At 42.0% G+C, this 12,681-nt stretch overlaps 1 protein-coding gene across 1 annotated transcript; it reads right to left on the bottom strand.

Moving 5' to 3' along the window:
* Window positions 1-99: 99 nt before the first annotated feature.
* LOC105689931 (tribbles homolog 2) lies at window positions 100-9,311 on the bottom strand. Its single transcript, XM_012407320.3, has 4 exons — window positions 8,407-9,311; window positions 5,849-6,889; window positions 3,767-4,068; window positions 100-1,614 (listed from the first exon to the last, which is right to left on the bottom strand). The coding sequence occupies exons 2-4, from the start codon at window positions 6,368-6,370 to the stop codon at window positions 1,161-1,163; spliced, it is 1,278 nt and encodes a 425-aa protein (XP_012262743.2). The 5' UTR covers window positions 6,371-6,889; window positions 8,407-9,311; the 3' UTR covers window positions 100-1,160.
* Window positions 9,312-12,681: the final 3,370 nt, after the last annotated feature.

Here is a 12,681-nt window from a genome sequence, read left to right as displayed (position 1 = left end):
TTGAAGGCAGTCAGATGAAACTTTTTCAGATTTCACGGATTGAAAATTTGCCAGTCAAGGATGTGTGCCGTACGGGTGTACAATAAAAGTATGTTCACCTTCAATGAAAAGATAGTTTAATTGCTTGTATTCACAGGAGTTCTATAATATTATTACCCTATCTAAATTTTACACATATGTATATGACTTATATACGAATGACATATTATATTATATTCATAAGTATATATATATATATATATATATATATATAAATATATGTAAGGGCAGTATCCTAGATCGTATTGAATTCGGCGCGCAATTAAGTCGGTAAATCAGTGTCCCTAATCACCACGAGACAATTGAATTTGCACGTGGCGATTAGTGTGACCAGGTGTGTCATGCCGAATTCGATACAATCCATGATACTTTCCTTACATATGTATACCTGCGCTTATATTCATATAGGTATATAGGAACACGCTCGGTGCGACTACCCAGCGAAGAAAGCGATTTTCTTTTCGTTTTATTTTCATCTCATCCTTTTGAATCGGATTTTCTATCCTTGTTTCTTTCTCCGTATGTCTTCGTCTATACATATGCATGGAAATGGGAAAGAACAAAAAAAAAAAAAAATATTCATCGAATAATACAGAACAAGTACAAGCTGTCACAGCTCATTGATGGCTTTCACGAGGTCGACAATTGTCAATAATAATGATACAAAAAAACTACATAACATTGCTGTCTTTCGAAAGAGGAATTTTAACGCTAACGGCAAACGGAAATCTTCATCAATTTTCGAGCAAATTTTATTTACCATTACAGATGACATGCAGATCCGTTAAAAATGCAAACAGCACGTTATGCGAAGAAAAAAAAATTTTTAAAAAAAAAAAAACACAAAATTGAAAACAGATTTAAAAAGAAAAATAATTACGAAACAAAAAAACAAAAAACAAGATAATCCCACTGCGAAATTCGTGTCCATAAATCGGTTGAAATAAAGAAAAGAAAAGAAAAAGAAAACAAAAAAAATTAGTTTCTTCTTACATCATATCATTTTTATCAAAATCTAATAATCTGACCGAAAGATCGCATAGTTGAAACAGGAAAAATAACAATATGCAAGTATATTGTACATATCGTATAAATACACATAATATTCTTTCAATATATAATCAGTCTTGAGAATTGTTGGCGGTGTTTAGTTGCGGTACCAGCTGATCCAGCGGGGACCGCACTGAAGTTTGAGGAAAGCTAAGAGGTTTCGATAGCCAAGGATGTCCGATTACGTCTTCGCTCAGAGGACGTTCCGCAGGCTCTTTTCTAAGTAAGGCTTTCACCAGGCACCTGGCCCTCGGACTCAACCCTTCGGGTATAGCAAACTGGCCCCTTGATATCCTGGCGAACAAAGAAGCGTGCCCGATATCGTTGAACGGATAACGTCCGACTAGCATCGTGTAAAGTAAAACACCGAGGGACCAAACGTCGGCTGCTTTTCCGGAATAAGCGCGACCCGAACGAAGAACCTCAGGAGCTACGTAAGCCGGACAGCCCCTGCGGTCAGCCAACTTGTCATCGTTATCCTCGACTATCACCGCGTCCTCCAAACTCTCCAAGCGAAGTCTTGTTCTGAAAAACAATAAAACGCAGAAATATTATCATCCGGCGAGCACTGATGTATATATACTTCTTTCTTTCTTGCTTTTCTTTTTCTTATTACAAAAGTAGCCCATAAACGGTATTTTGTAGCGGTGGTTTCACTCCACTGCTGTCACCGCTCTGCACGAATTTAGACAGATATTTTTCTCCGTAACGTTCAACAAAATCTTTCGAGTTCGAATAATCTTTGAAAGAATTTTTGAAATTCTACCGTAATCGTACGTGCACCTTTTTTTTTTTTTTTTTTCAAATGATAAAATATGAATACGGGATTACCACCAGGCGTATCTGAATATTGTACGAGCCGCGCCGCTCGTCGGGTTTAGGAGACCCGTTACTACCAACTAGTGAGATATATACGTGATTATTTAGCAAGAGCATCAATTGGGACATCGACATAACATTCTGTTGGTAAATAACCGCTGCCGCTGCTATTCGTACCGATACACACTCTCGCAATGTCGTACACAGAAGGCGTATGAATGAGGCAACGAGTCGGCCCAACAAATAAAAAAGAAAGGAGAAAGATGACGTAAAAGAGGTGAAAGAATAGAAAGAAAAAAAAAAAAAAACAAAGGAAGATCGCAGCTCTACATGATCACCGAGTAACTTCACGGAAGAGTTCGACGGCACGCGTCGCACGAAACGCAGGCTCAAAAGGAGAATTTTCCGATACGACTGATGAAGAAACCGGCGATTTCATTGTAGCGCCATTTCTGCGATTCTTCCGCTTTCAATAAAGGTATGTTCACGTTTTTTTTTTCTTTTTTTTTCTTTTGCGATGGAGTTCCGCTCCCCACTCCCGATACCCCTTTGCGTCGATTCCGCGTCGTATTCACTCACCAGGTGGGATTAGACGTACCGGTAAACTAGCTGACTGAGCTTATAATATAATATAATAAATCTGAGGTTCTTGAACTCCCGCGTGCATGCCTACGACTACTACGTCGGGTGAAAGTTTGCGAAGAAAGCAGCGGCAGCAACAGCAGCAGCTGTTACTGGTCCACCGCTCGTTATATTTCACTACACTTGTCGCGGATTTTTCGGTAAGATATCTCGATGAAATTAAGAAAAATTGAAATCAAAAAAATATGAAATGATAATCAATCGAAGATGTCGACGATAAGTTAATTATAACTATGAACGGGATCGATTCAATGACGAACTCTGCGATTTGGCGCTCCTTCATCTGTCCGTCATATTATATTTCCTCATCGTTCCATTTACCTAGATATCACAATTTTTATTATAACTGTATAATTAGTACGCTGACGATATTGACCGACATAATGTAATTTTTTTTGGTTCAAGTTTCCAGATAATAGATTTCTATAGAAACGATTTGAATAGCAGAAAAACACGGTGATTTTTCCAACTCCGTTTGAGTTCGGTAAAGATTCGTTACAAATTCGTGTCCATGGATCAACATAACATAACCTATTGGGCAATAATTAGCTATGAAATCAGGAAGGTAATTTCGTTCGAGTAGCGGAGGCAGCACTCTCAGCAGAATATACCATTGCTTCTCTCCGCAGACGTTTACGATATGTGTGTATATGTGTGTGTGTACGGTACGGGTTGAAAGAGTTTCCTAATTATTTGAGTGTTTCAAAACTCTTCAACGAGTCGTTGTTGCGACGACGAGTTGATATTATTATACATACAGAGCATTTGTATCAGAGGTCTGAACACTTACGTGCTTATTGCCAGACGTATTGAGCTATAATTGGTGCTTTTTTCACCTCGTTGCTATTAGTTTGTCTCTTAGTATCGACCTTGCGTCGAAAAGCTTCTTAGACTCATAATTTAATCCTAGATCAATCAAGTACCCAGGGTATGCATGGATAAAAAAGTTTGTATTGCACGTTTGAACACATTTTCTTTTATACTAAAGCGTTGCATATAGAGTTGGTACAGAAGAGCGGAATGCGAGCAGTGGTTTGCCAAGACCAGCGGTAACAGCAGCGGCAAACCAGTAGCAATATACCATCGAGACTCGACACACGCCTCTGGGCTATAGAATATATACATATCGTGGAGCAGCCATGGCGTCATCGATACGTAGAGCACAGTTCAAAAGTGCATCGCAAACATGTACAAAGCAGAAGATTTAAACCCTCACCTTTCTTTGTCGGCGAACACAAATTTCCTGAGTTTGAGGTCCCTCAGAACAACACCATATTCATGACAGGTCGCAACGGCTTGGGCAGCTTGTTTGAACAGTCTACGAGCATTTGGTTCTCTGAGTCGTCTCATTGCCCTTACGTAGGCATGTAGATCGCCATGGTGTCCCTCGAGAAGAAGATACTTCCGACCTCCAGGAGCATCGACTACGCCAGCTATACCACTCGCTGCGCCAGTACCATCCAGACGCAGGTGCGCGTCCAAAAGGGCCTGACCTGCCCTATCGCCAGCGATCAATACCTGTGCAAAGAGAGGAAAAGAACATCAATCAGGGTTCAGAAATGAGAGAGAATTGGTCGCCGTTTGATATGATTCGATTTTTCTTCTACCGATCAAAACGAAAGGCGTCCTCGGTGCAGGAGTTATATGATGATGATGATTTCTTGCCCAATTGTTATAACGACCATATGCAGCAACGAAAGAACGAACGAAGGTAAGAGGTATAATAGCCCGAAGGTGAGATGTGGAAATAGGAATAAAGGTAACATGCCTGTAATACCCTGGAGCGTACCGGCCGATACGGACTGCCTGAGTTGTAACGTTATCAGTTATTTTTATTTCAATTCACCGATCTCCCGTATCATTTCCGTAAAATTTCCGCCGAATCTTCGGCTGAGAGTTATCATCTCCGATTCATTGTTTCTCGGAATATTCACGCAATCGTCAAAGTCCGAATGAAATCAGCGAGGAACGCGACACGTACCCCGATAACGCGATAATTTCTCTACGATCAAGTGATCGCGATAACGCCCTATGATTCGTCAAAGAAATTTCATCAATGAAAAGCAAATTCGCGAAAAAAAGGCATTGCTCACGGCGTCATAGAGGATCGATCGAGTACGACACTCCTGTAATGGAGTAGGAATAGTCACGGGGAATTGCGGTTATCGTTATGAATAACCGGCAAATGTTTAGCCTTGTATTTCTCGGTTGCGATATGTCGCAATATATTCTGTACCTCGCCATTGTATAACTCTCGACGATTGTAAAATGAGAATAGCCAGGAGTAAAGGGTATAAACACACCTACGAAGAGAGACTCGCGTACGTAATTGTGTACACGACACATAATTCAACTTTAGTGCACTCTTGTGTCCAGTGTGGCAAGAATCACCCATACAAACTTAAACGCGCCGTGCGCAAACGCAACTCCACACGCTTCAAAATTTTTCGTGACACAACTCGGCTAAAAATGTCGCCAACATAATACCTTTGTACATATATACCGATATAGTATATCTCGCATACGTTGTCCATTATAATAACAATAATAAGGAGAAGCAGAAAAGCGAAAAGAAATAACGTGGTGTATATAGTAGATATTACGTTAATGAGAAACGCGAATGATTCAAGGACCGCCGTATCGAGGTGTCGCGCCTTCGTGTAAATATTACGTAGGGTAGCTGCATAGGTGTGCCGTGCGTACGAGTCTTGTTGTTGTTGTTATTATTATTATTATCATCATTATCATCGAGCGATAATTCGTCGGTTAGAATTACAAACCGGAAGTCGTCGTTATCGCCGGTCGGTCGGGATCAGCGGAATGCGAGCAACGGTATATTTGGAGCGTTAAGCAACGAAATGGGTATTCTAAATTTTCTATCGACGCATTCGTTTGTCTACCATACCATTGTCGTTAGACCGTGCAATTATGTCGTTCTAATGATATACATATACGCCAATTGTTTGCGGTGGAATTGGAGTTTCTCACGTTCTGCGAAACGACGAAAATTATTCGAACGAATTAGTCCAGTTTAACCCCGTTATAGCGAACGCAAAAAAAAAAAAACAACTGCAAAACTATCAAAAAACCTGTTCGCGCAAAGATAAGCGCTGCAAAATATTTTTATTCAACGACCATCGACGAAATTCTTCACTCTTATCGCCTTACTTCTGACGCAATCTACTTCTTCCGTTTCTCTCTCTCTCTATTAAACTCCGGCAATTCAACGGCAAAAAAAACCGGGCATAGATCGCGCGATCGGTTTATCCTGCGAGACAATTGACCTTCAATGACTAACCTTGAGAACGAGTCGCTGTCCGGTTTGAACATCCACGCATCGATAAAGAGTGCTCCCCTCGGCTTGTCCGATTATTAAAAATCTTTCGCCCAACAAAGTTGGCCCGCGATTGGTCCTTGGCACCGATTCGCACGTTGGAAAACCGGCGGACGATACGATGTCTTCGGCATTTTTGTCGATTTTCCGTTGTCGTTGTTGCTGAAGCAGCATCGGTTGGTCGGTCTGTCGGTCGATTTCACCCCTGCCTTGATCATTTTGTTGCAATTGAGAATCTTGCGATTGTTGCAACTGCAGATCGCGTTGACGATTGTTTTGCTGCAACTGCTGCTCTTGATCACCGGCATGCCGTTCGTTCCGACTTACTTCGTGAACGCTTGAAATATCCCGTTGCACTTGCTGGTAGTGATGATTGTTGTCGCCGACGATGTTACCATTGGTACAATTATTTTGATTGACGAGAAATTTTCCATTATTCGATCGCGTCACTTGTAACTGCAACGGATGCTGCTTAGCAACTCTCATATTCGTTTTAATCACACGCACGCACACGTACCTACCCACCCAACTAGTCTCCCGCTTGTCCCTTCTCTCTCTCTCTCTGTTTATCGTATAATTTGTTTTATAACGTTAACAGAAATTTTATCATTTTTAAAATCTTAATCTCATTGCAACTTTTGTAGGTGAAATTAGTTATTTTATAACAACATTAGGATATATTATTACAATGTGTATAAACTATCGGCTAAGTTTCATTAACATTTAATATCACTTTCTCGGGTTTTTTTCTTTGAAAAAAAAAAAACTGATTATACTTTTCTTTATTTATTTATCAACGTACTGCGGGTATAAGATTAAAAAAAAACTCGTTCACGCACAAATACACATATAAATTCGTAGTCCTTCGACGATAACAAGAGTAGGATATACACTTTTTTTTTTTTTTTTAAATATTTTTTAGGTAATTAATTTAAATAAACAGTTATTCACGAATAGGCGATCAAATTTAGTTATCACGTGATCACGCTGCGAAAGGCTTCGATCCTGAAATAATAAAAATAAGACAACATTGATTAGATGTATCAAAATCGTGCGCTTAATCTCTGATAGAATAAACGAGAAACTGACGATCGATTTTCGAGAGAGAAAAAATAATCATCGCTATGGCAATTTAACCAAGGGAGCCGGAGGGAATAAGGTCCTCCGTAAAGCCGGGGAGTTTTCGATTCGAAATAATTCTGCCAAAAAATAGCGTCGACGAGCTTACGCGTTCTCGAGTAGGTTGGTTGTTGGACACGTATGAAATATACAAACACATGTGTTCATTTCTAACACGCGTGACACATGAATTCGTACGGCACTTGCGCAAATCGAACGTGGCGTGTTTGCAGACTCGCCGCGAACAGAGTTGCGGAGGAGTTGAAATGAAAAAAAAAAAAGGAGACTAATAAAAAAAAAAAGGAGAATAGCAATAAAAATAAAATAAAATAAAAAAAAAACACTGTACGCGCGTACACGTAAGAAACAGGGGCGTGGTTTTCGGGCGATAACAGATTCGGTGCCCCCCGAAAAAATTTTTCACGCCAATGCAGCGGCCGCGGGTCTTTGACTCGCGATACCGACGGCAGTTTTGATATTTTTTTTTTTTGTTGCGGTTCGAGTAATTTATAGGTACGTCCAACGATGTTTTTTTCTCTTTATTATTTTCTTCGTTTTTTACGTAAACGAGGGATCGAGACTAGCGTTGCTCGGTTGGCCCGCCATGACTCGGTGCAACGTACACAGAGATATCAATGAATGACGAATAAAACGTTCGTTCGGCATGCGATCATCGCGGGTAAGTTATTTTTCTAATTTTTTTTTTTTTTCTTCTCTCATCGTATCCCCGCATTTCTGCCCACAGCGATACGAAAACGGCGTACTTATACTACACAACATCCTTCGATAAGGTCAAGATGGCGGAGAGATTCGCACGCCAATTAACGGTTGCAGGTTAAAATACTACGGTGATTTGAAAGTGTGTCTGCGAATCGGGGAACACGGATGTTACGCAAATGACACATTATTAGCTGGAACGAAACTAATCGATATTTGGGCAGCGGACGAAGGAGAGGAACGAGATTCACGCCGTCGTCGCTCTCGGTTTCGAAGTCGATTTTTCTTTATCAAGCATCGGCGCGCTAGGAGTGCGGAACGGCATATTAATGATTTTCGATAGCAGCCCGCCGCGGCATATCGGAGACCCTAAAGAAGTTAAAATTGGACAGGATGTCCGTCCGTCGACCGACCGACGTCGGACGTAACTTGTAAGGAAGCTATCGATCGTAGGTGGTGGCGGCTGTGCCCCTGAGCGCTTACGTGTCCCAACGATATCGCGCGGCTGACACTATTTTCATGGAATCGACGAATAATCACCACGCATGAATGAACGAACGAACGATTCGCGGATTCGAGGTGTAATTAAATCGGTACGCGACGATTCCAGCCCTATTATCGAACCGTCGATATATTCCGACGGAGCGTAGCTAAATGCTAAGATTCCAATAGATGGGTCCCCGTACCTGTCTCTTTGTACACCGATACCAGTAGTAATAGCCGGTCGTTCCTGGACGGGGGTAACAGGTTCCAAAGTGATATCACCGTAACAATAATTATTCGGCGAGAGAACACGAATTTCCGTACGAACTTTTTTCGTCTCGCTTCGACTTTTTACTTCTCTTCACCAATTTATTACTTTACTCCTCGATCACTCGGCGTTGGGTTTTTCCGATGCACTTTATATTTTGGTATTTCTCTTTGTCGACGGCGTTGTAAACGATGACGAGACTTTTCGAACGGTCGATTTAAGGACGCGTGCGACCGAAAAAATTCCGACGTACTTTAACGGACGGACCAACTTATGGACCGACCTCCGATCACAAACTACAACCGCACACTTTGAACAAATTAACGATTTGGCACGCCATTTCCGCGGCGATCGTTAGACTACGACGTTCGAACGCAGACTGAGCCAAGAAACTACCAAGCTCACGCGATTATTCCCCCGAACGTCGAAATCCCGAACTCCCGCAGTCGACGAATCGAGTCGAAGCGAGTCGAACACAGCGGCACCTGCGCAGACGGGAGAAAACGCGCCCCGATCGAAAATCGTACCGCTCAAACTCCTGCGCTATCGTCGCTTCGAAAAAAAAACCGCCAAACGGGCGAATTCACGGCGGGTCACCCCCGTCGTTCAAGGGGGTTGAATTTCGACTCCCGCGTGACGTCGGCGGTCGGCTCGAATTCGCCGGGCGCACGCGTCGAGTGCCACGTTTTTGAGGTCGACGCGTGCGCCGGGGGACTCGGGTCGGTCGCTCCCGGCGTAAAAAGTGCCGGAACCGCGGTACCACCGCCTCGTACGCGGGAAGTTAAAAACTACGACCTTTCAAAATACACGCTAGACGTCGAAACGTTTCAACGTCGCTGCGTCGACGCTACTGCTGTTGCTAGTTCGGGACCTACCGTTCATGGCCAACACTATTTTTGCAACCGTTCGAATAATATCGCGCGATCCTACAACCGAGACATGCAACGGGTGGCCGTTAAACGCAAGCTACTCACCTAGCGCGACCGGCGACCTCGGCGATTCCTCCGCACTTCTCGACACCCCGACGGGGTTTTTATTATTTTTTTTTCTTTCAATTATCGCCACCAAACGACGCGACGTGCACGCGGCTCGCCGCTGACTAATACCCCGCCTCCAGTGTTGCAGCCGGCAATAATTAACCAATGGTGCAATACCCTGCAATTCTAATTAGCACCTTGATCTTAAGGAAACGAGGCCATTCTTAGAACTCTCCATACGCTACGTTACCCACACGCGTGTCACGGGCACACGGTGTATCAACGCGTACGTGTGTCGCGGTGGGATGCGCCGCACCTGGAGTTAATCCTTCGCCGTATGAAATATATACGTTGAGCGAATGCGCAGGTGATGCAGACGACGTGTTGCAGGTGATGCATCGACGCCAGGCGTACGTGATGAGATACCCGTAGCACATGGACGTACATAACGCGTGCGTGAGTATGCGTGTGCGCGCGTGTGCGTACATACGTGTACACGGCGCGTTACAAGGTGACATTCGAGGTCGTATCATTTCCAGCATAAAACATCGAGGAGACAATCTATCTCGCGTTTGAAATTGTGCGTTGAGTGAAAAAGTTGCCTTTTTTTTTTTATCTTCCGTACGTACATAAATTTGTCACATTCACCCGGTGCGAGGTACGGCGAAGCGGAGCAGAGATTCACTTTTTACGCTGACTCACCCGTTAGATTACAGATTTGTATGAAATAGGTATGACATATTGCGCGAGTATGAGAAATATTATTTCCATCTATGCTATATGTACCTTATATACCACATCGTGCGACGTACGTACGTACGTACGTCGCGCTGTTTATCCAGGAATTCTGATATTGTATACATATATCTGTACCGCGCACACCGTATGTAACACGTGTAACACGAAATAAAGTGATCAGTTATTTTTTAGTTTCCGAATATCCGTCGGTCTACCGGACATTGTAGTAGCCTCTGCCTCGTCGTTGATAACAATGCGTATAGAATATTTTTAACGAAATCCATTCAGTTTTATTTGGAGTTCTTCGGATACTACATCGATGCAGAGAATAGATATCTGAAAAATCGTGTACTACGATTCGTAAACACGTTTATAAAATCAAGATACGCAATCTGGTATCACGATTAATATAGATTCACATGTTTATTCATTTATTTTGTATTTTTTTTTTTTTTTTTTATTACCTTCGGTTATATCCCTCTGTCTACACGTGAGAAACGTGAAAAATCTGCTGTACATAATACGTCACGTTCTCCCTGCTCGGTATATCCAAAAATAGGAAATTGCGACAGAGAGTATCGTTGACGATACATACGCGTGAATATAGGAATACGTGGAGATAATGTAACCGTACACACCTATACAAGAGCGACGCGTATGCGACGTCGTCGTCGTCGTCGTCGTCGTCAACGAGGAGAATGATCCTATCCGCGAGTCTCCCTTCCGACGGCATGATTTATATTAAAACTAAAAAAATTCAATAAAAACGAACAAGAGGTCAAGTAATTATACGTACGCCGTAACTTACATGGGATTAAAAAAAACTCATTCACCGATAATAATTATCACTATAGGTTTGCGCACACACGTATATATATATATATATATATATTTATAGGTATATATGTTACATACTCTATGTATCGTGAGTCAATATCAAATACAGAGATTCTGAATTGAGAAATTAATGCAGGACATTTCTTAACCCCGTTGCACACCTACTACTTTTGCAAGTGTAATAATTGTACATGTGTACGTGAGTGAGCGCACGCACACTTAGGCGCATCATACCCAGGTATACCTATATAATATAGACGTTATATGTACACACATTACAGATTCCGCAAGAGTATATATAAACTGACCCAACACTGTAAACTATACGCGCGTTCTTCGCTAGTTGCGTAGCAATTATTGGCAATAGAATTAAGAAAAGAAAAAGAAGGAAAAAAAGTATAATAACGGAGCGAACGGAATAAAAAAAAAAAAAGACAAGTCAATATATATGTATACAACTCCTACTATTACGTTGGCGATGATGAGTTAATCGAGTGAATAAAATTAATATCCATACGAACAATTATATTGTAGAAACTCGTGGCTCGATTCCGATGGATCTTTTTTTTAATTATTCTTTTGTACAAAGTGGGAGGGTGTAACCTCGCGGTGTGGGATCAGGTCGAGGAGCCGGTTTTGCCGAGTTTCGATATAACCTCGAAGGAGGTTAACGTTTTTATAGTAAGATTCTTGCGAAATAGCGCTCGCGAGATTTCGCGGCCTAAGTTCAATTCGTCGGCGCAACATTGTATCCGTTTAAACGTACGATCATTGACTACACTCCACACGTATACGGACGAAGTGAATATCAGGTGATGAATAGCCGTGGCGTAAATCAAATGCAAAGAAACCGGCAGGAAATCAAAAAAATTCCAAAACCGATGGTGTTTTTTTATCCCATTTTTTTTTTTTTTTTGTTCCTCTTTCTTCTCCTCCGTAGCTAAGATCACCCTTCTCTTGAGAAAAAAAAAAAAAAACAGAAAAAATCGTTACTCGATCGGTTTACAGTTCTTTGACTCCAAGCCGCCACTTCACGTGTCTCTTCTCAGGTAAATAATCCCATGGGCCAGGTGTTCGCGCCGAGTGTTGAACGAATGAATCTTCAAACGAAGCTATGTATTAGTACATGGGCACAGGTATGTATTGTATGTACATATAGATCACGAATAATCGAAAACCGTAACTGGCCCATTGTCACAAGTTATCCACTTCGTTAAGGTAACTGGATTTTTGAATCGACTGCAGACCCGACCAAATTAACGCAAGAAAACAAAAGATACCGATGCGATGGGAAACGGAGACTCCAACGTTTTCTTCGTCTGTTGGGTGTCCATTATTTGGGAGATATAGTAGATAGCCGTACGCTCATCTTCCTCACAAAGATCTGGTCGCGATGATCGGTTTCCGCCCGTTTCGACATCCGCTCTTACCGGGATATTTCCCATTCACTGTACCATAGTTATACGGTAGGCGGACGGAGCATCATCCTTTTCCTTATCCGCCTTTTCAGGCTTTTCGTACGTTTTATTACCCCACGAAATTTTTCAAGCTAACCAGCTGCTGTCGCTACTGGAACGAAAGCCACGAATATAACGTAATAGGAATAGATTGTATTTATATTGTATTCTATTTTGTTACAAATTAATGAAAAATAATTC

Source organism: Athalia rosae, chromosome 3, assembly GCF_917208135.1.
Source record: "Athalia rosae chromosome 3, iyAthRosa1.1, whole genome shotgun sequence".
NCBI classification, from domain to species: domain Eukaryota; kingdom Metazoa; phylum Arthropoda; class Insecta; order Hymenoptera; family Athaliidae; genus Athalia; species Athalia rosae.
The sequence above is the reverse complement of the archived record's forward strand: the minus strand, read 5'-3'. Positions and strand labels throughout refer to the sequence as shown.